The sequence below is a fragment of the Vollenhovia emeryi genome, unplaced genomic scaffold (assembly GCF_000949405.1).
Source record: "Vollenhovia emeryi isolate VEMERY1.0 unplaced genomic scaffold, V.emery_V1.0 DF939210.1, whole genome shotgun sequence".
NCBI lineage: Eukaryota > Metazoa > Arthropoda > Insecta > Hymenoptera > Formicidae > Vollenhovia > Vollenhovia emeryi.
In genome coordinates, this window is record NW_011967156.1 from 71,327 (window position 1) to 90,918 (window position 19,592).

A 19,592-nucleotide genomic window follows, 5' to 3' on the forward strand; every position below is an offset into this window, starting at 1 on the left:
TATGACGCAATGCCAGGACGTGCGCTTCCGGTTTACAACAAAACATGGCGGCGCCAGACGAATCGGCCAATCCCCGCGCGGAGTGTCTCGCGCGCCGGAGCGTGGCTCTATCTGCCGGCGGTGGCGGCAAACCGTTGGGCGCATCCGCGCACTCTATGCTTGTGACACTCCATTTCTCCCCCCTCGCCCCTCCCACGTATATACATATATATACACGCGCGCACACATCGCCTGTACGTGTACCTAAATCCCGAAACGAAAAACATCGGCAGATGGCTCGAGATCTATGTTGATGATTAATAATCCCCACGAGTCTGAGAAATTGATGGTAGCCGAGCGGCGGAAAAGGAGCGGAATAGCTACGGCGCGACGGCGGCCGCGACGGCAGTAGCGGCAGCGACGACGACGACGGCGAGGACGACAGCGGCGGAGGCATCAGCAGTAAGTGCCGAGGGAGTACCGAGGCCGACGTGCGGCTTGGCACCCGACCGGGATCGCTCCGATCGCTATCGCTAATCGAATTTCGTCGTCTCGGCGTCGCGCGCGCGAGCGAGCGAGCAAGCAAGCAAGAAAGCAAACGCGCGTGCGAAAAAGAGAAGGAGAGAGAGAGAGAGAGAGAGAGAACAAGATAGCGGCCCCGTTCGTCCCAGTGCGCGTCGGAGTGGCTCGGAATATGGCGTTTGTTTCGGTGCACGTTATCGCACCCGCGCGGGACACCGCCGCCCGCTGCAGCTGAATATCCCGCGGCGTCCCGCGAGAGGATCCACCGCCGCTCGCAGCGAGCACGAGGGGAAAAGGGGGAGGCGGCCGTGCCAGTATCTCGCCCGCGGCCCCCGTCCATGTCCCCGGTGGTGGCCGCCGCCGCGGTGGCCACCCTCGCCGTGAGCGCGCGCGCGCCGAGGCGCGCGAGTCGCCGCCGCCGCTCGTCGCCGACGACGACGACGACGGCCACGAGGGCATAGGGGATTGCGTCACTCGTCCGCGCGCCAGTATCACCCGGGCGATGCCGAAGAGGACCCACGAGACGCCCGCACAATGACGTCCCGCAGTTACACCAAGTCCTACAGCCGCAAGGTCAGCAGTGTAACGCCCGGCAGCATCCAGTTCGACAAGCTCTTCCGCGAGAACAGCAACCGCCCGTCCGCCGCCAAGTCCGCGGGCACCGTCGGCAAATGGGGCATAACGTCCTTCACGTCCATCAGGAGCACGAACATCAACGGTACGCATCGTCGCCGCTGCGCTCGCGTTTCAGGCCCAAGTCCGTTGCGCGATCGCAGCTTTGTAAACAAATCGGATTCTGGCCGGACTGCGCGTCGACTGTCACACTTTTGTCACGTTGATACTCGTACTTTGGAAACGAAGCTACCGTGGCTGCAACTGAGAGAGAGAGAGTGAGAGAGACGCGGAGGGAGATTGTAATCGTCAGGTTCTTGTATCTTGGAACAGCAGCGGCGTTGACCTTGACGATAGCGCGACCGTGACGGATTTGACAGAACTAGAGTTGCATTTTTCCCGCGAGTCTCACGGAGACAGTATCGTAGAAATTACTGTGCACAATCTATTTCTGTAACGTAAAAAATGATAGAAATTGGCGGGGGTTTATTTTTAGAAGCTGGCACAATCGATTGATCCCGCGCCAGTGATATAATTTCAATGTTAAACGGGAATTGTACCGCATATGGCACGATCTGATCTTGAAGCCTGAACATTCAATGATTCCACGAGTACGATATATGTATACAAATGCCACAAGTACGAGATTCTTGTGTTTTACTTGTGGTGGTTGTGCACAAACATATTTGATTTTTAGTCGCAGACAAGACATTGAAAGTGGAACAACGAATCCATGATTCTTTATAAGACACATAGACCGAAATTTTACAATACTGACATTTATACTTTGGCTGATCCCTTCTGTATCTGCCAATATGGAATAGGATTGACAAAAGCCGAATTTTAAACAACAGTGACGAAATGACATTGATCTCTCCACGAAAAATGGGATTGTTCTGACTTTCAATTTATACAAACAAACGCTGAAGAAGACAAAGTAATGTCGAAACGTTCATTACACATACCGTTAAATTAGTAACTATTTTGTATGTTAAGACTAATATGATAACACATTAAATGTTAAAAATCTTTTAAAATCATTGCTCGTGAATCTATTGGGCCTATTTTAATTAAAAATATTTTATTTTGTCGTATCTTTACACGTAAACGAAGAGACATTTATATGAAAACGCTTTTTCATTATTAATCAAAATATTTCGTCACGCAGAAGTGATAATCGCGAGGACGCTCTAACGATGCGTTTAAAATACTGTTAAAATTGTTTGACAAACCGTCCTCGGTTCTTCGCCGACGGCGGGAAGACACGTGATGATGCTGTGACGAATACGTCGAGCACAACATTGTAGAATTGTTCCGTTTTCAGGTCGGAGAGATGATATACATAGCTTCGGCGCGAAGAGGATGAAGCTCGATTATGGGAATCAGAACCGCGTGAATCCCGGAAAGGATCCGTTCTCCTTCGACACCGACCCGGACAACAACAAGTCGGAAGCGTCGCCGGCGGTGGTCAAGCCGAAGAAGTTCTTCAAGAGCCGGAATGTCCCGCCTGTGGTGGACGAATCTCGCCAGGATGTGGCAATTTACAGACAAGTACCTGATTCCCAATACGGGAGGGCCCGCGCCCCGAAGCAACCCCCGCAGCAGCCGCAACAGCAGCAGCAGCAGCAGCCGCAACAGCAGCTGCAACAGCAGCAGCAGCAGTCGGTCATAGTGAAAGCACCAAGTAAAAAAGTAATAGAGAGTTTAGATAGCGCCGCCGACCCTCCCGGTCGGGAGGAGAGCAAACCGCCGATCGTGCTGAGAATATGCAAGGGCACGGCGCGACTGGTTTGCGGGGACGTGCATCAGGACGCCCAGGAGTCGCCCGAGCCCGATACCTACCGGATTTCCACTCCCCTCGCTAGTCCCTCCAAGGTAGACGTCGAGCGCAAGACCTTCAACGCGGAGACGTCGCTCAAGTCCGATCACAGGTCCCTGCGCGCGCACCAGCCAGTCATCTCCACCGTGTCGATCCCACTGGAGAATTCGGATATGCGCAGGACCACGCGTAGCCGCGCCAAGAATCTGCACCTGGACCCAACGGCGGTGGCGACGGCGGCGGCGGCGAGCTCCATCGTGGCGACGCCGACGACGCCGGTCACCCCCAACTCGCACGGCTCCGGTCTCTCGCTGACGCTGAGGAAATCTGTAACGGACTCCAACAACACCCTCATCTCTCACTACGACATCGTTAAGACTGACTGCAGCTCAACGTATTCCTCCAAACCGACGATCGAGCCGTTGATCGGACGCGATCAGCCACTGCCAACAACGACTCAAGAGCTGATCGATATACTGTCGAGTGATTCCGACACGAGGCCACCGTTGCCAGCACCGCCGCCACCGCCGCCACCGTCATCCTCACCGCCGCCAGCACCGTCACCGCCGTCGCCGTCGCAGGTAGCCGCGCCGGCGCTAGTCGCTGGAATCGATGACATTGACAATGACAATACGGAGAACGCTGAGGAGACCACGCCGGAGAGCGTTGCGAATCAAGTTGAACATTGCTCCATAGACGTCCCGAGCGACGAGGCCGCGGCCGACGAACTGATCGCGATCGCGCAGCAGCCCGAGGCGTCCGAGCCGGAGGCGGAGCTCGATCCCGAGTCGGAGCCGGAGCTACCGTCGAGCCGCGGCACGACCGACGCCGCCGCCGCCGCAACCGTTGAGATCACGGCGAAGACCCTGGTGGATCAGGATTGGTTCTCGGGCAGTGACGACAGCGAAGGCGCCGGCGGGAACGCCGAGAGCGAGATGCCGCTGCACGTGGCGAGCACAATAATCTCGGAGTCGCAGACCTCGGACCCGCCGTTGACGAGCGTCGTCTCGTCGGCCAAGCCCGCCGCCAAAAAGGGCAGTATCTTCAAGAGCCGCTCGACGGGCGCGACCAACGGGAACAAGAGGCGGGCGTTGTACAAGCACAAGTGGTGCGACAGCGACAAGGAGTCTACCGCCGCGGATACGCCCAACACCGGCAACAGCACGCCGACCACCGCGTCCGGCTCCAGCAGCGTCGGCCCAACGGCGTACGAGGAGGAGTTCGAGTCCTCGCAGCTCACGAGGGTCGTCACTTACCCCGCGGTCGATGCGGACTTCGAGGACGAGGCCGACGCGGTCACCAGCGTTCGCTGCGGCAAGAAAGTTAAAGGGGTGGGTACACCGTGGTCAATTCAGCGATTTTTATCTCGGCTTAATTTATCACTCGTTCCTTTCCAACTGTTCCCTTGGAAAGAGCCAAAGAATGAATTGGAAGTTAGGCGACGCGCGCGTTGATAAAACCGAGCCTTGGAGAATTCGTGATACAAGGGTCTTATTTATTTCATTTCTGTAAACTCTTTTTGTTACAACTTAACGGACCCGATTACTTCCATTTCCAGTTACATAAGACATCAAGCATAAAAATGGCATGTTTTGTAATCACCTTGTATCGACGCATATTTATTTAGCTTTTTCCCTTGCAGTTCTATACTGTAGTAAAGAATGTAAAGAAAGCTCATCAGATACAAGAGAGCGGAGAATTCCAGGAGTTTAACGACGACGTGGAGTATATCTTGGACACACTGAGAGAAAATAATCCGAATGCTACTCGTTGCCTTTCAGCCATACGATTAGCAAGTAAATGTATGGCTCCTGCATTTCGTATGCACGTGCGTGCTCATGGAACTGTTGCCAAGTTTTTTAAAGCTCTTCATGATGCAACTAAAGATCAGGTATAGACACGTTCGCGCAAAGTTCTATCCGTTTCCACGTTATCCGCGCACGTTACGTGTCGCGCAAATGCCTCGCTTATTAATGTAATTTTCCAACGCGTATTTATAATCGATCACACGTTGACATGAATTATCGCTATTTGCAGAGCCTCGGTCTGTGCACAGCCACAGTAATGTTTGTGTTAAGTCAAGATCGCCTGGCTATGGATCTTGATCGCGATTGTTTGGAGTTAATGTTAAGTCTATTAGAATCCGACGCCAGTCACAAGGATGCTCTCGACGACTGTGGTCTCAGTCATGCCGAATTATTGAAAAATAAGGAAAAAGTGCGTCAGTTGTGCGCCGATATACAAGCTCAAGGACACGCCAAGCATCTAAATCTAGACAATATCACCGTAAGCAATTTCTCACGACATTTATTCTCGTGTGCACGCGCAATTTAGATTTGCGTCACCCTGCCGTTCCCATTCCCGAATAACTCGACGATACGCCGCTTTCAACAGGTCGGTCAGCTCGCCATGGAGACGCTCTTGAGTCTTACGTCAAAGCGCGCTGGAGAATGGTTCAAGGAAGAATTACGAGAGTTGGGTGGCTTGGAGCACATTGTAAAGACAATCCGAGAGTGTCATCGTCATATTAACGGCCAGAATGTTTTAAGATCTGGCTGGACAGATCCTTTATTAGACAAATTACGTAAAGTTGACAGATGTTTGCGCGTCTTAGAAAATGTAAGTGCCCCTTCTTCTTCTTTTTGTTGTCTTTCCCTGCTCTTGCACGCGCGCTGTGTCACAAAGAAGAACGACTAACCGACTAACGAGGAGTGGCTAAATGTCGTTGCTTTCAGGTAACTCATATGAACGAGGAGAACCAGGTGTATTTATTAAAGTACGAGGAAGGAGTATTAGTAAGCACGTTAGCTAGTTTGTATCATCTGTGTGGACAAGAGATTCCCATTTATCCGACAACGGATCCAAGCGATAAGAGTTCCACCGGTGCTGTTGTTAGAGAATGTCTTTTTGCAATTATTAAAGTTCTCATCAATCTTACCCATCGGTTTAATGGACAATGTAAGATATTGATATTAAGTAGTCTCTACGAGTTATTCTACTCGTTAACTTGTGCGATCTCTTATAGCAGAGCTGTTCGCCCTAAAATAATGTGTATATATATTTTTTTTATGTAGCCTTTGGTAGCAAATCAGTTGGCGCACAAATTGGCGTTTTGGATCGTAGCTTGTTTCTTTTATTACGCGTGCCTGAATCACTCCCGGAAGAAAAGCGGTTTGACATGATGATGTTGGCATTAATCCTCTTGATAAATTTGGTAGAGCAGTGCGACGATAACAAGCAACTTCTTATTGACTCGAGGGCACCTCCGTTGTCAGAGAATATTTTCGATGGTAGGTATCGCTTCCTTTTCGGCGCACGTGAGTCGTAAAGATCGTTGTTTCTATCTGCATAATTTCAGCGGATGAAAGCGGCGTGGCGTCGTTGATCCATTTGTTTTACAAACAAGAGGAACTTGCGCGTGCCGAGGAACAAAAAACGGACGCGATCCTGGACGGAAAGAAAGATTCCGAGCAAACAGAAACTGTGTCGACTACCACTAAATCTCAGGAAGAATTTATCGAGGAGACCGTCACAAAATGTTCGTATCACGTTTGCTTCCGTATCTTTAGACATGTTCAACATTGCACAAAGTTTGTTACATACTAATAATCCATAACACAGTCGCGCATTTTAAAGAAGTCGTCTCTTAACGATATGCTTTGTCAACAAAATTACAGTACTTATCGCTCTATATCGTTTATCAAGTACTAGCAATTTTTGTTAAAAAATTCCATTCTTATATACATTTAACATTAGAAGCAATCGACAAAGGTCTTTCAAGAATCTTATTGAAGAAGAGGCAAATCTGCGTGTTCTATTGAAACCAGATGCTTTGGTGACTCATTTACCAGAATCAAGATGCATTAGTGATTTATGATTATTTCACAGTGTTACAGAAAGCTGGACGACATATGGAACATACGCTGATCGGATCATATGTAGTACTGTTACTTGGATACTTAATAATGGATAACAAGGTAAACCCGATTGTACGATTGATCCTTTTGTTACACATCTCGTCTTAATACATTTAGGGCCAGTTTCACAGACGTCGGTTAACTGTTAGCCAGAGTTCAGTCAACTCCCTATCTTTTTCTATCTTAGATAATTCTTCGGTTAGCAGTTAACCGACGTTTGTGTAACTCGCCCTCAAGGGATAGGCGCGGCTCTTTTATCCTAAAGTAAATTTTTTCCTCTCTGTTGTCCAGGAGTACGAGTCGCTGGTACGAAGTAGACTACCGGACAAGAACTTCGCCACTATGGTATCTGTACTTCAAAAGTTCTTCAACTTCATGAATCTGACGGCATCGGTAAGTGCCCGTCGTGTAGAATATCTTACGATTGCATTCCTATGTAGGGTACACCGTGACTTTTATATTCGCGCGCGTTTTGCTTGACAGAACGAAGTGAGTAGTTGCGGAATCGCCGCTACCGAGAAGGTAATCAAGTTCCTAAAGATGTCGGATGCCAGAATCGAGGAGGAGAAGAATGAGTTACCATTGCCAGCGTTAGACGACACCAACACGATGCTTGACTTAACTTCATCTTGATCGATATGTTATGCATACACCTGACAGCATTTCTTTCATCTGGCGTACACGAAGAGCCAAAGTTGTATTTTTTTCTGTCTGACGGGGAAGAAATTCATTTTATTACGATACGAATGGATACTTGTTTCATATTCGTATATTTTGATACATATTTATTCACTTACGTAATTTATTGTAGGTTTCATTATTATTGATTACCGGTTTTTTTTCTCTCTCCCTTCTTATTTACAATATGAAAGTTAGTTTGTATTTTCTAGTTTTTAAGTAAAAAAAAATAGGATAGCTCCGAATTATGTGTAGGGACACATCTTGTAATTATAATTGCAGGGCACTTACATCGCAATTACATCGTTATACTGTCTACACGATATCACTAATAATTCGAATTAACGAAGCAGTCATTTTCATTTAAAACTCGAGAGACTGCCAAGAAGGATAAAAAAAACGACGCGATAAGCTTCTTGCCAGCCTATACCTGATTTTCTCCATGTTTACGAGATCTTGACATTGTACAATCGACTTTTTAACACAAAGATAAAAAGTATCTAATACGTTTTAAAACCTTGTTAAGTGATCGAGCAGCATCAGTCACGTTGTACGTTGTGACCGGCTGAAATGCAAGCTAGCATTTTCTTCTTTCACTTCCCTTTTTTTTTATGTATGTAAGGTTCTTTTAATATTAAAATTATATTATGGCATAAGTCTTGTAAATGTAAATTTATAAATTATAATTGTATCTTATATCCGCAGTTTCGAATTATTGGATCCCATTTAGCGCTAAATACAAACGTAAGACGGATTACACGGTTGGATAGACGAGGCGAGGGTACGAGGAGCATTCACGCATTCTACACAGTAAAAAAAAAAAGATTCAAAGGGAGCAGGACACGCACGTAATACGTTGTTACATTTGTAGCGAAAATCGCCGTGGGGCGCACATATGAAGAATCTATGTAGAATAAAATACCTTTTTTAAATATACACGTTAAGTATGTTGTGAATTACATTTGTCCCGTTTACGTAGGATCGTGCGACAAAGGGTCTCGTTAATTTCTGACGGCTACTTTTTTTTTACGCGAAAATGACGTCACATCGCAGGATTCTGCAATTGCATAATGTGTTCCCGCTCTCCCCTTCCTCCGGATTCCACAGAGAACATTATTATCCCTCCCCCTCCCGCTCATCTTCGCGAGAACCTCTGCTAATTACTCGAGAACGTCGCACATGCGCAAACGAGGGAGAAAGCGTCGTCGCGTCTCGACCTAACCACGTGGTTCCGTCGCGTACACACGCAACGGAATTGTATCGCGGAATCTCGTGAGAATGAACGCGATTTGGAATCAGCCCGTTCTGGAGCGGCCGCCGTGCGTGACGTGGCAGATCGGGCCGCTAGACGCGACCAAGAGTGGTACAGTTGTCCTCCTTTTATTGTTTTGTTTTCCCAGCGCGCACGTCCACGTGGCCCTCGCGGCACGTGGTCCTCGCGCGTTCCCCGCCCCCAAGCGTGGCTGCAGCTTTGTTTCTGCTGAGAGCGTTACTTATTTCGCGACGAGGACAATGAAACGCGAAATTTCACTGTTTACGATACGAGGAATAAAAGAACGTCTGTCTTGTCGTCCTCGTTGTCTTTCTGTCGCTACATAACCTCACAAGTTGAACTCCTTGCGAACGTGTTGAGGAAACGCGGGGATTTTTTTCTATTAATTTTGTAATTCCTGCTGCCCGAAGATGATGCGTCGTCGGGTGGAGAAATGGAGATTTGTTAGTCGAAGACTTGTCGCTTGGCATAAAATCTGTGCTCTCTAGTTCGTTCTCTTGCAGGCGTGGACGTACCTCGACTCAAAGCCGCGCTGGCCACGGCGATCCACGACCTGGAATCGATGGGCGATCTGCATTTGAACGCCGCGGCGCTGACCCGCCTGGTTTATCGGATGAAGAGCAAGTTCCGAGGTGACAAGGGCTTGAAGTGCATGACGAAGCTGAACAAGGCGTTGCTCAACTACTACAACATGCCCCTGAAGAGGGAGTACACGATGCTGCGGTGTGACCTCCGTATGCAAGACGGCGCGTACGTGTTACCGAGTCGGCAGGGCCTGGAGTACGTGCTGGTGAGAACGCAGGGCTTCGCCAAGCTCATGTCCCGAATCGAGCAAGTCGCGTGGCGCGCCTCGCACTTCTTGAAAGCCAGAATCGAGCTGGGTCACGCGTGGAGCGTCGCCCTGGTCGCCTACGCCACCACAAGCAGAATTTGGTATTGTCCCTGGTAATGATTCGTTGCGAGTTCGTTATTCTCTTTCGTACGTACAGTCGCGCGCATTTCCATGCAGGTTCCACGCGAGGAATGTCATCGGGAAATGTTGCAAGTGGTACAACGAGCTGTATCAGTGCGCGGAACGGTTTCAGTACGTCGGCGCGAAACCCTGGCTCCCAGCGGATCAAGGCTTACCTCGCGACTTGAAGTCGTGGCTCTGTTTAGACTGGCTGGATGCGGAAGTGACAAGGTAAACTTGCAGTTATTTAGTTCTTTTAATTGACATTATAAAACGAATTCTAAAGTGTTTTACGATTCATTAGCAGCCACAAGTTACAAACCTGGCAGAGAATATTTCAAGATCCTTTGATCAAGGGTATCGTACACGATGATACTAAAACACCTCGTGTCATAGCTGATGAAGAGACTGACAATGCAAGACTGACGGAAGTCGAGGTTGCCTCGACGAATGATGCGTTAGAAAATAAATGTGTATCGAATAACGATATTGGAGGTACGTACCGATTAGACCGACGTTATGAAATACTAAAATAGGATTTGGGCAAGTGAATTGAATTTTATCAAGTTTACATTTAAGTATCTTACCGTTTTAATCGGCAGAGGTAAGTTGCATCTTTTACGAGAAAGAAGTATCCTATTTACAGATCAAATGGAACTCGTAAAGAAAATCCCCATTGTCGTGATCGCTTGTAAAATTACGTGTAGAATAAAGAATAGTAATTGAGAAATTTTACATATAGAATATATTGCTGTAATTTACATGCAATTAGTAACGAACTAACATTTATTGTAAAGAATTATAATTTGTTATTCTCTCTAGGGGTTTGATTTAAGCTCTCCTATTTTATTCCGTAGCGTTATTGATTGTAACCAAAGTGTGATTACGTTGGCGCAGTTTGATTTGATATCTCAAATCTTTATTTTTTTCCTCTGTCGTTACACAAATAATTAAAGACAATTAAATACTTAGATCTAAACTTGATAAAACTTAAAGCAGCATACTCTATAGCTAACATACAGATGAACAGGCAAGAGGGATTTTTTTTCTACATGTTCTTATATACCACTTAATTTTTTTATCCTGTAGAAGTGATAGATCGAGGAGCTTTTGAGAGAACCCTTCCATCGGGAAATAGATCCAAAGCGACAAAACGTAAACACACGGATGTTAACGAAAGGAGAAACCTAAAAGGACCAAAAAGAAAAAGAAGAAAGAATAAAAACCGACATCCCAAGGAGAAAGATCTGTTGTGATTATAATGGGGATATTAATTTAGTTACGTGCAAGGTAACAGATTCAGTTTTAGCGCGTTTGCATAAAATACAATTGCCAATCTGTACACAATTATGAATAGGGCAATTTAATTATGTGCAATTAAAAAAAACACCCTGTTAAATTATGCATGACGCATATGTCACATTGTAATGTAATTGTATACATCTAAAGTGATACACAGCTTGACAAATAGAAACTAAAAGTTCAAAGGAATAAAATTTACATATTTTTTCAATAAAGATCCTTTTGTCTCAACACATGAGTATACATTACGTCGTGTGCATATCCGTCACTCGATTCCCTTACCGGAGCTAACTGATCGAGAATGTATGTTCTTGGGTATAAAATTGGGCGACACAGAGACTCTTGTAACGCGCAAAGAATCATACCCGAGTGGCTGCTGCTGAGTAACACCTTTAATTTGAATTACGGGCATCGACAAGCGTGTTATCGAAGGGAAGAGATGGGAGGGAGGTAGCGGGAGAAATCAAAGGCGGCATGTAACTTCGGTCGAACGGTGTGCTTGGATTAAATAACATTGAGCAGTAAACTGGCTTGTATCGTGGGATTTTCCATAATTGTGTGGGGTGTGTACGGTGCGATGATTAAGCGTCGTAGGCCGGGTAAAGGTGGACCGCGTATCTCCGCGGTCTCCAGAATCTCAGGCCGAAGAAGTCGGAATGTCTCTTCCGCATGTTGTTGAAGCAGCAGGCGCGGAACTGCCGGGTGCCGCATATGTCGGCGCACTCCCGTCCGCACTGATCGCAGGGAACGGTCTCGCCGAAGCTCCATAACGCGCATACTGTGATAAGACAGGTCAGATTGTTAAACTATAAAAATCGTACCAGATTAATAATCACACACACCATTGCTGTCTCTGTTTTAAATAAAAATCTTATACTTAAAAGTTGATTTTCGTAGCATATCGTCAATATGTTAAGTATAATGATTTTTATTTTAATGTTTCTTTCTTTCGGCGAGTCATTGTATGTTATCTGCCGTAGAAGGTAATTAACTTGATGTTGCACACGTCAAAGTCAAATGGCAGATATACTGCTGCATTTTCTCACTAAAAAGACGCGAAAAGATGTAATGGAGACGATCAATATATAGAATGCAATTTTTATCGCACGTCGCGACGCGCCGGCTGGATGAGAGGGAAAGTTGTAAAGTGCGGAAAAATTTTAATATAAGTGCAAGAGTATATATAACGCGATGCATTTATGGATGCGACGGCAAAGCTGTCGATGCCTGGTAATGAATGTCAATCAAGTAATTACAACTTACGATCGTATTATGCAGACCAATGCATATCTTTACGGAATTTTCTTTAACTTTTGGAATTTTTTATTCTGGACCATCATTACCGTGGACCGATCATTTCAGTGGTCAATTCCTTAATTTAACAACTCCATGTTAGAAGCATTGATAATAACGTTAAAAAATTTTTAATAAATCTTATTATCTACTAATATTATTTGTTTCCAGTAAACCTTATATTTAGAAAAGTGCGTGAATCATATCTATACTTTTGCACAAATAAAAACTTAAATAAACAAAATATTTTCATGAATATCATTTAATTACGAAGCGCAGATATGAAACGCGAGGAAAAGTTTCAAAAGTCTAACATATTTTATTTATAATTCGTTTTAATATGTGCAATGGAGACCAGTTTAATTTACATAAATTAAAGTTCGGAATTATTGTGTCTTACTTTTTTAACGTAATTCCGAAATATTAATATTTCGCCTCAATTTTTTTCGGTGCTTGTCAATTTGTTTCTCCAAACATGTACAAACTAATATATATCGTACTTTTATTTTAATATTACTTAATTTGTCCCTTTGTAATATTTGTTCTAATGTGTTTTCAAGTAACCGCGGTAAGACACAATTCTCGTTAGTCCACCGTTACGCAGATCAGCCTAACAAAATCTTAATAAAAAGCTTAAACTTCATTATGTCCAAAGTAGCGTAAATTGCGGAGGCAGTGAACGACTAGAAAACTATTTTTACCATAAACTGCAATAGCTCGCTGTTTCTAAGAGATCAACGTGAAATCCAGCAATACTACTTCGTGCTGGAGGATCGCTGATCCGATTATCCCGTAGACACAAAAGAAGCTATACGCACCGTAATTATTAATTTCACTTAGCTTCCCTTTGAAATGTCAGCTATTTGTAATTAGCGCACTTGATTGCAACAAGTATTACGCGCGATATTATGTGAGATTCCATCTCTCTAAAAATTTTGTAAAATAAGAAAGCAAGCGAAGAAATTGGAATTTCTCTGATATACGAGTGTTTCGAAATTGGAATTTCTCTGATATACGAGTGTTTCGAAATTTCAAATAATATTTAAGTACATATGCAACAAATAAATGAAACATCCCAGATAACATACTTGTCTAAAAGACATCTTCAAGACTTCTTTAAAACCTCTTTAAGATATTTTTTAGACGTGTATGTCTAAAAGATGTCTAAAAGACGTGTTAAAGACATGCATGTTATCTGGGATATTTACTATTAGGATGGATGTTATATTAATCCTGTTAAACTCATCTTCAGTATCATACAAATACGTTGCAATTATTCGAACAAGAATTAGAATCTCTTATAAGCAAAACCAATATAAAGAGAGGTAAAATTTCTGCAACAAGTTTTCAAAGCTTTTGAACAGTCAAGTAAAAATGTTTGTTAACCAAGTAATTGGTAACATGGAAAAAGGAAGTAAAAAGGCATTTAGAGTAATATAATTTAGAATGCATACGTAATAAAAAGAGATTACATTACCTGCGACAAAAAGTATTATCCAAGAGTGATTCATTTTTATGAAGTATCCGCAATTAACACGACGACGCAAGCTTCGCACGACGATAAGCCTGATGACTTCAGTTGCGGACGTGGACACTGTAGTTAAACAATGAAAATATGTTAGCGACAATTTGACATGCAAAAGAATTTTGAAAATATCGCCATTAATCGTCAGTGAAATTTCAGCGAAATGTAACATGTCTTGAACAACGCTCTAATACACGAGTGTACGAGTATTAATTTATATTCCATTATTTCTTTAACTTTGATTCGAACTAATGAGAATATTCTTAAAAGTCGCCAACAGTAATTAACAACATCGGTGATTTGTATTAACTGTATATCTGGCAATTTTAATAATACAGAAAATTTATTAACGATATTATCAAAACACGATTACTTCATTTCCACGTGACAAGAGGTTCATACATTAAATAAAAGTAAAATCGACTGCTACATAATCTTAGGAATTATAAAACTTTTTAACGGATTTTCGATCGACGTACAATACATTACAAAGTTAATTGGAAGTAACGTTACAAATAAGAAAATCGAAAATATATAATTTTGACAATTACACGTATACTGACATTGTATTGGAATCTAGCGATAAGTGAGATGCTATCACAAATCGGTACAGATTATTGAGAGAATTCCGCAGGGGGTGGTTACTTACCCTCTACAGGTGAGCGCCGGGAAGCGAATGATAATCTTGAGGGGTGCCGCTACTTCTAGATATCATCCCCACTATCCAAGATTATCTCTCCCACCCCCAACGCACGCAAACGCTTTGTCGGTTCGATATAGCGACGTACGCAGAACGTTAAACAGATCATTAAAGCTTTTGGGAAAATGAGAAAGCGGACTAAATAGATGATCAATTTAAGTTAAAGTGCTTTTATTTGTTCTTTTTTTTCAGAACTAAAAGGGTCGATGCTCGAGCTTCAAAATTAAAGTACATTAAATACCGGTTTATTTCTCCGGAGCACAATTTATTAAACCAGTCTACTTTAGTACTATGTGAATATTAATCTAAGAATGATAATATAAAGGACATCGACAAGCAACATCGCGTAATGCCTCCCTTGTGAAACATTTGTGCGATAGGGTAGTAATTGCGCTGAAACATACAGAAGGAATATCTGTTTAATAAACATCCTGTTTACTCGATAAATTATTAAAAGGAAAAAACGGCTTGCTCGAAACTCTAAGAGTTTAGGCGCGTCTATCCCCGATAAAACCATCATAAAAGTTTTGTTAAGCCTACAATATTAATACAATATTCATAATTGATCGACGACGTTAGAAAAGAGTACTTTGCCGCCGCGATCTCGATAACAAGATAGATTTCTATTTTATTTCTTCCCGTTTCGTAAGTTTAACCCGACGCAACGCAGACTTAATAAATCAACGGTAACGCACGCTCGCGTTAAAGTGCAGTGTCTGTCGCATTGGAACGATTCGAACTGGGGTAGTAGACGATCCGCTCCCGGCGCTTGTACTCCGTTTCGGGAATCGACATCTCGCACTCGACCACGGCGGGATCTAGCGTGTCCTCGACGACGACGTCCAGCGACGTTCGTGGGTCACCCTTGTACCAGTCCGCCGTGGATCCCCGATCGCCCCCGCGATCGTCGCTCTCGATGCCCTCGACGTAGAGCTTCAACGACGGCCGTGGTCGCGCGCCCATGACCACGCACGTTAAATTCACGTGGGTCTCGTTGAAGGGGTAGATGCGCACCGTCATGTCGCTTTCCGGCACTTGAAGATAAAGAGCAGTTAATTCGATTAGTTAATTCTGAATTAAATTTCGTGGCTACCCTAGAGAAAAAGTATACAGAAGTTATACACAATTTCTGTATGCGTATAGCAGAGTTTCTATATCCGTATATTGAATATGTATATCCTATTATTCTGTGTATACTTTTTCTCTAGGGTATAACAAATCCTCCCGTAAACTTGCCATAAACGATCATCCTCGTCGAGTTGCTCGCCTCGTCCTGGAACGTGCTGATCGCGCACGTGAACTCCCCCGTCATGTCTATCGTGACGGTCTTCAATCGTATCACCGAACGCGAATACGGATCCTTCAGATTTTCAACTGGATATTCCGCGAGTCCTTCGATGATTCCGATATCTTGCGGCGGTACTGATAACATAAATTGGTATGGTAACATAAAAAAAAAGCACTCGTCACGACAGGTCGAATTTAGTTTGACAAAATATGGGGTAATTTTAAGTAATAAAGAAGAGTTTCGTTAAGTAGAATAAAATTATAATATATTCGCTTGTGCGAATATATTAGCGAAATTTGAAGACAAAATGTCACTCTTTTTTCAATAAGATATAATTGATGAAGATTACAGTGCAATTTTAGGGTAAAATTTTACAAGTTTTTCCAATGAGATGTAATCGATCAAGATTAATCAACTCGGAGATTAATCAAGATATAAAAATGAATCAAGATCTCTAAAACTTATTATACTTGGAAAATGTTAAAAGTTATTACTTGGTTATTTTGCAACTCCTTTTTCTCATTCAGTATCATTAAACTCCTCGTGGGAATAATCAGTAAAAGTTTTCTGATGTTATTGTATAATATTGTATAATACGTAATTTGCAATAATTCCTCCTCGAGCGTCACACGCAGCTCGCGCGCGTGAAAAAAGTCGTCTCTTAAAAAGAAAAAAAAACCATAATCGCAAAAAGTTACAGACCGTCAAGTTAAAAATCCAAGTATCTTTCCACGCGCCTTCTGACGCGAGCGAATCGCTACGGCGTCTCGTCGCGAATCGGACCTTTACATAATCGCTGATTTTTATTTTCTTGCTCATTAGAGTCTCGCACTGTGCAACTTGGAGCTGCGACATTTTCTCTTCCCACGGTCGATTCGCGCCGCGTCGTTTCAATACGTCTCGCGATATCCTCGCGACAGCTCCTGGATGGCAACGCAGCCTGCCGATAAGGCAAATTTAATAACGCGCAGATATACGCAGCGAGCCGACGTTGTAAGTTATAATGAGATCACCGTGGGCGGCGAAAGTGTAAATTACTTGGTGGGATCCACTGATAGATCTGATACGCTTCGTGAAACCATTTGATTACAAGTCCGTTCTCGTCCTCGTCAATCTCGTAGGCGCAGATCAAATCCACCGGTCCGGTGCCGTTGCGCACGGCGAGCGGCACGTCCAAGGACCTTATCGAGGTGCCGCGGGCCCCTGCGAAACATATATTTCGACAATACAATCGCACGAACATACGGCTTTGCGCCGCGACTCGTTAGTTAACGACGAATCAATAAATCCTCGACGATTATACCGATTAAAAACCGATTATTCATTCGCCAAGATCCCGGAGATCTTTCCAAGCTCGTCACGCAATTTTTACCCCGACTTATTCTTAGACCTACAATTTCTTTAATTACACAGCGACAATTATGGATCGACGGGGAACGTGTGCCTGAAAATTAGGGGGAAATAAGGGGAAAAATTAGGGGGAAATAAGACGAGACTTCCGGGGCCGCGGAGGGAAAATATTAAGTTACAACGAGGGCGTCGGATAAGAGCTAAAGGAAAATTTTTTTAGGGAACAGAAATTACACGTTGCGTCTCTCTCTCTCTCTCTCTCTCTCCCTCTCTCTCGAGAATATCGCTCAGCCGTATTCGTCCCCGATCGAGAAACGTTTGCGAATCCACGGACCGAGTTTACGCAGCACTTGCCGTTCGAACGGGAGCGTGAATCCCGCGGGTCGCGTCTCTCACTCACCCGAGTAACATTCGAATATTAGGAGAACGATTATCGAGGGCGAGACCGTGCGTGCTATCGACGGCATTCTTTCCAAGGTCCCTTTTCACACTGGTGCACAATTAAATACGGCTCGACTAACTCATAGAGTCTACACCATAGCCGATAGGATTCTGCGCAGCGTCATGTATCGGCCACCCTCGTGCCTTGCACGTCGTCCCGCCGCGTCTGATCGACGCTTCTGCATCGCGGGCCGTCTCACGTAGTGGCGAACGATTCGGAGATGGGAGCCTAGGATGATCCTCGAACCAAGAGGAGGCTGTTCATCTCTTCTTTCGAGTTTAACATGTACAATATGTCTCTGTGAATCGTCGGTGAACATTATTCTTCTTGGCGAACTTCAATAGAGTCTTTTAAAATCGCTATTTTGACTAAAGATATACATTCCTTTCTTATTTATATATGTAAGTGAATAAAAAATATATAGAAACTCACCGAGAAATTATATGAATACTCTCGTCATTGATCGGCAGCAATGGCCGGCTTCCGCGACTATTTTTTAAATCTGAAAAAACAAAAAAGAGATGTAGAATTTCTCTTCAGAAAAACATTTGACTGCACATATGTTAATTTTTATATACAAATATCTATAATAAGAAACAGTATTTTATTATATTACATTATAAAATATCGTCAGTTGCTGCTTGTACGAATCGAGAGATCGAAAACTATAGCCGTTTCGGCCCCATTTCACCAAACGTCGCTTAACTTTAATCTCCCAATTAGTTTAATTCATTTTTGTCTCTTTCTAAAATAACAGTTGGAAGGAGACAAAGAACGTATTGAGCTAAGCTTAAAGTTAAATAACGTTGATGAAACTGGGCCTTGGTCGAAATATAAATAATTTTTGAGACAATCCGTCGCGACAAAACGGAAAAGAGTTACTTATCCAAGACTGTAAGCAAAAGGTATATTAAGAAAGAAATTCATATTTGGACGCGAGGGAGGAATTTATAAGCGTCCGAGGCGAGAAGCGGCGTCCAACGTTAAACCGCAACGGCGCGCGCCAACGAGAATACTAATGTAATTCGTTTTATCGCAAAACTTGGCAGGACGCGTCGAAACGATCAATCGGACGAGAGGCGTAGCGTTCCGCGGCCTGCGAGAGCGTCGATCGAGTTAACTCGAGCTGGAACGGCGATTCAATCGCGGTAATTGTCGAGTCGCGCGTCGCTCGATCGTAGGTGCCATTTCTCTCTTTCTTTCTGTCCCAATGAGGGCCACTGTTTCCAACGTCTGTTAATTCCAACGGACTGTTAACTTTTAATTGCCATTGGCTATTCAAGGGCTCTATTCATTGGCTAAGAGCCACGCGAAGGCCAATCGACTTGCAGCTTTTCTGTAAGAAATTGACTAATCACAGTCGCGTATTCTACTCATACTTGACCGTGATTGGTTAGTTTCTTAAGGCTTAGGGCTTAAAGGCCGGGTTGCACCAACGTCACACAATTTTAACTGTAGCTTAAGTCCCAGTCTACAATAGAGGATTTAAGCCCTATGCTTTAAGAAATTGACCAATCACGGTCAAGTACGAGTAGAATACGCGATTGTGATTAGTCAATTTCTTAAGGCTTAAGGTTTAAATCTCTATTGTAGACTGGGACTAATTCTACTGCCCATACAGCACCAAAGCTTTCAGAAACATTTCAGAAAACATTGTTGCAATGTTGCAATGTTTCTGAAATGTTTCTGAAAGCTTCGGTGCTGTATGGGTGTTTTCCTTAAGTCCCAGTCTACAATAGAGATTTAAACCCTAAGTCCCAGTCTACAATAGAGATTTAAGCCCTAAGCCTTAGTCCCAGTCTACAATAAATGATTTAAGCCCTAAGCTTTAAGAAATTGGCCAATCACGGTCAAGTATGAGTAGAATGCGCGACTGTCATTAGTCAATTTCTTAAGGCTTAGGGCTTAAATCTCTATTGTAGACTGGGACTTAAGAAATT

At 44.0% G+C, this 19,592-nt stretch overlaps 4 protein-coding genes across 6 annotated transcripts; 2 read left to right on the forward strand and 2 right to left on the reverse strand.

Moving 5' to 3' along the window:
• The first annotated feature begins 943 nt into the window (after positions 1-943).
• On the forward strand, positions 944-8,463 carry LOC105561139 (protein wings apart-like). 2 transcript variants are annotated; one of them, XR_001008880.1, is made up of 12 exons: positions 944-1,219; positions 2,438-4,263; positions 4,575-4,823; positions 4,970-5,218; positions 5,327-5,551; positions 5,668-5,890; positions 6,007-6,222; positions 6,291-6,470; positions 6,821-6,909; positions 7,141-7,242; positions 7,333-8,140; positions 8,233-8,463. XR_001008880.1 is itself a non-coding variant. In XM_012010870.1 (11 exons), the coding sequence occupies exons 1-11, from the start codon at positions 1,036-1,038 to the stop codon at positions 7,480-7,482; spliced, it is 3,693 nt and encodes a 1,230-aa protein (XP_011866260.1). In that variant the 5' UTR covers positions 944-1,035; the 3' UTR covers positions 7,483-8,463. The 2 variants fall into 2 exon arrangements, 1 of the variants encoding a protein (XP_011866260.1); XM_012010870.1 differs by having other exon boundaries at positions 7,333-8,463.
• Positions 8,464-8,729: 266 nt separating this feature from the next.
• On the forward strand, positions 8,730-11,263 carry LOC105561140. 2 transcript variants are annotated; one of them, XM_012010871.1, is made up of 5 exons: positions 8,730-8,890; positions 9,304-9,745; positions 9,810-9,983; positions 10,057-10,247; positions 10,842-11,263. In XM_012010871.1, the coding sequence occupies exons 1-5, from the start codon at positions 8,806-8,808 to the stop codon at positions 11,006-11,008; spliced, it is 1,059 nt and encodes a 352-aa protein (XP_011866261.1). In that variant the 5' UTR covers positions 8,730-8,805; the 3' UTR covers positions 11,009-11,263. The 2 variants fall into 2 exon arrangements, with proteins under 2 accessions (XP_011866261.1, XP_011866262.1); XM_012010872.1 differs by having other exon boundaries at positions 8,731-8,890; positions 9,304-9,733.
• Positions 11,264-11,374: 111 nt separating this feature from the next.
• Positions 11,375-14,631, reverse strand: LOC105561141. Its single transcript, XM_012010873.1, has 3 exons — positions 14,522-14,631; positions 13,825-13,941; positions 11,375-11,832 (listed from the first exon to the last, which is right to left on the reverse strand). Exons 2-3 carry the CDS (start codon positions 13,856-13,858, stop codon positions 11,636-11,638), a joined length of 231 nt encoding a protein of 76 aa, XP_011866263.1. The 5' UTR covers positions 13,859-13,941; positions 14,522-14,631; the 3' UTR covers positions 11,375-11,635.
• Positions 14,632-14,726: 95 nt separating this feature from the next.
• LOC105561142 lies at positions 14,727-18,303 on the reverse strand. Its single transcript, XM_012010874.1, has 7 exons — positions 18,269-18,303; positions 18,085-18,154; positions 17,611-17,950; positions 16,899-17,063; positions 15,809-15,994; positions 15,313-15,606; positions 14,727-14,965 (listed from the first exon to the last, which is right to left on the reverse strand). Exons 3-7 carry the CDS (start codon positions 17,675-17,677, stop codon positions 14,862-14,864), a joined length of 816 nt encoding a protein of 271 aa, XP_011866264.1. The 5' UTR covers positions 17,678-17,950; positions 18,085-18,154; positions 18,269-18,303; the 3' UTR covers positions 14,727-14,861.
• Positions 18,304-19,592: the final 1,289 nt, after the last annotated feature.

Coding starts and splice junctions, on each gene's coding strand:
- LOC105561139 (XM_012010870.1), top strand. CDS start 1,036: ATGACGTCCCGCAGTTACACCAAGTCCTACAGCCGCAAGGTCAGCAGT. Junction 4,824..4,969: donor ATGATGCAACTAAAGATCAG/GTATAGACACGT, acceptor CGCTATTTGCAG/AGCCTCGGTCTGTGCACAGC. Junction 7,243..7,332: donor TCATGAATCTGACGGCATCG/GTAAGTGCCCGT, acceptor TTTGCTTGACAG/AACGAAGTGAGTAGTTGCGG.
- LOC105561140 (XM_012010871.1), top strand. CDS start 8,806: ATGAACGCGATTTGGAATCAGCCCGTTCTGGAGCGGCCGCCGTGCGTG. Junction 8,891..9,303: donor GCTAGACGCGACCAAGAGTG/GTACAGTTGTCC, acceptor GTTCTCTTGCAG/GCGTGGACGTACCTCGACTC. Junction 10,248..10,841: donor ATCGAATAACGATATTGGAG/GTACGTACCGAT, acceptor TTTATCCTGTAG/AAGTGATAGATCGAGGAGCT.
- LOC105561141 (XM_012010873.1), bottom strand. CDS start 13,858: ATGAATCACTCTTGGATAATACTTTTTGTCGCAG. Junction 11,833..13,824: donor GATAATACTTTTTGTCGCAG/GTAATGTAATCT, acceptor GTCTTATCACAG/TATGCGCGTTATGGAGCTTC.
- LOC105561142 (XM_012010874.1), bottom strand. CDS start 17,677: ATGCCGTCGATAGCACGCACGGTCTCGCCCTCGATAATCGTTCTCCTA. Junction 15,607..15,808: donor GACGAGGATGATCGTTTATG/GCAAGTTTACGG, acceptor TTTATCTTCAAG/TGCCGGAAAGCGACATGACG. Junction 14,966..15,312: donor GCGGATCGTCTACTACCCCA/GTTCGAATCGTT, acceptor TGTATGTTTCAG/CGCAATTACTACCCTATCGC.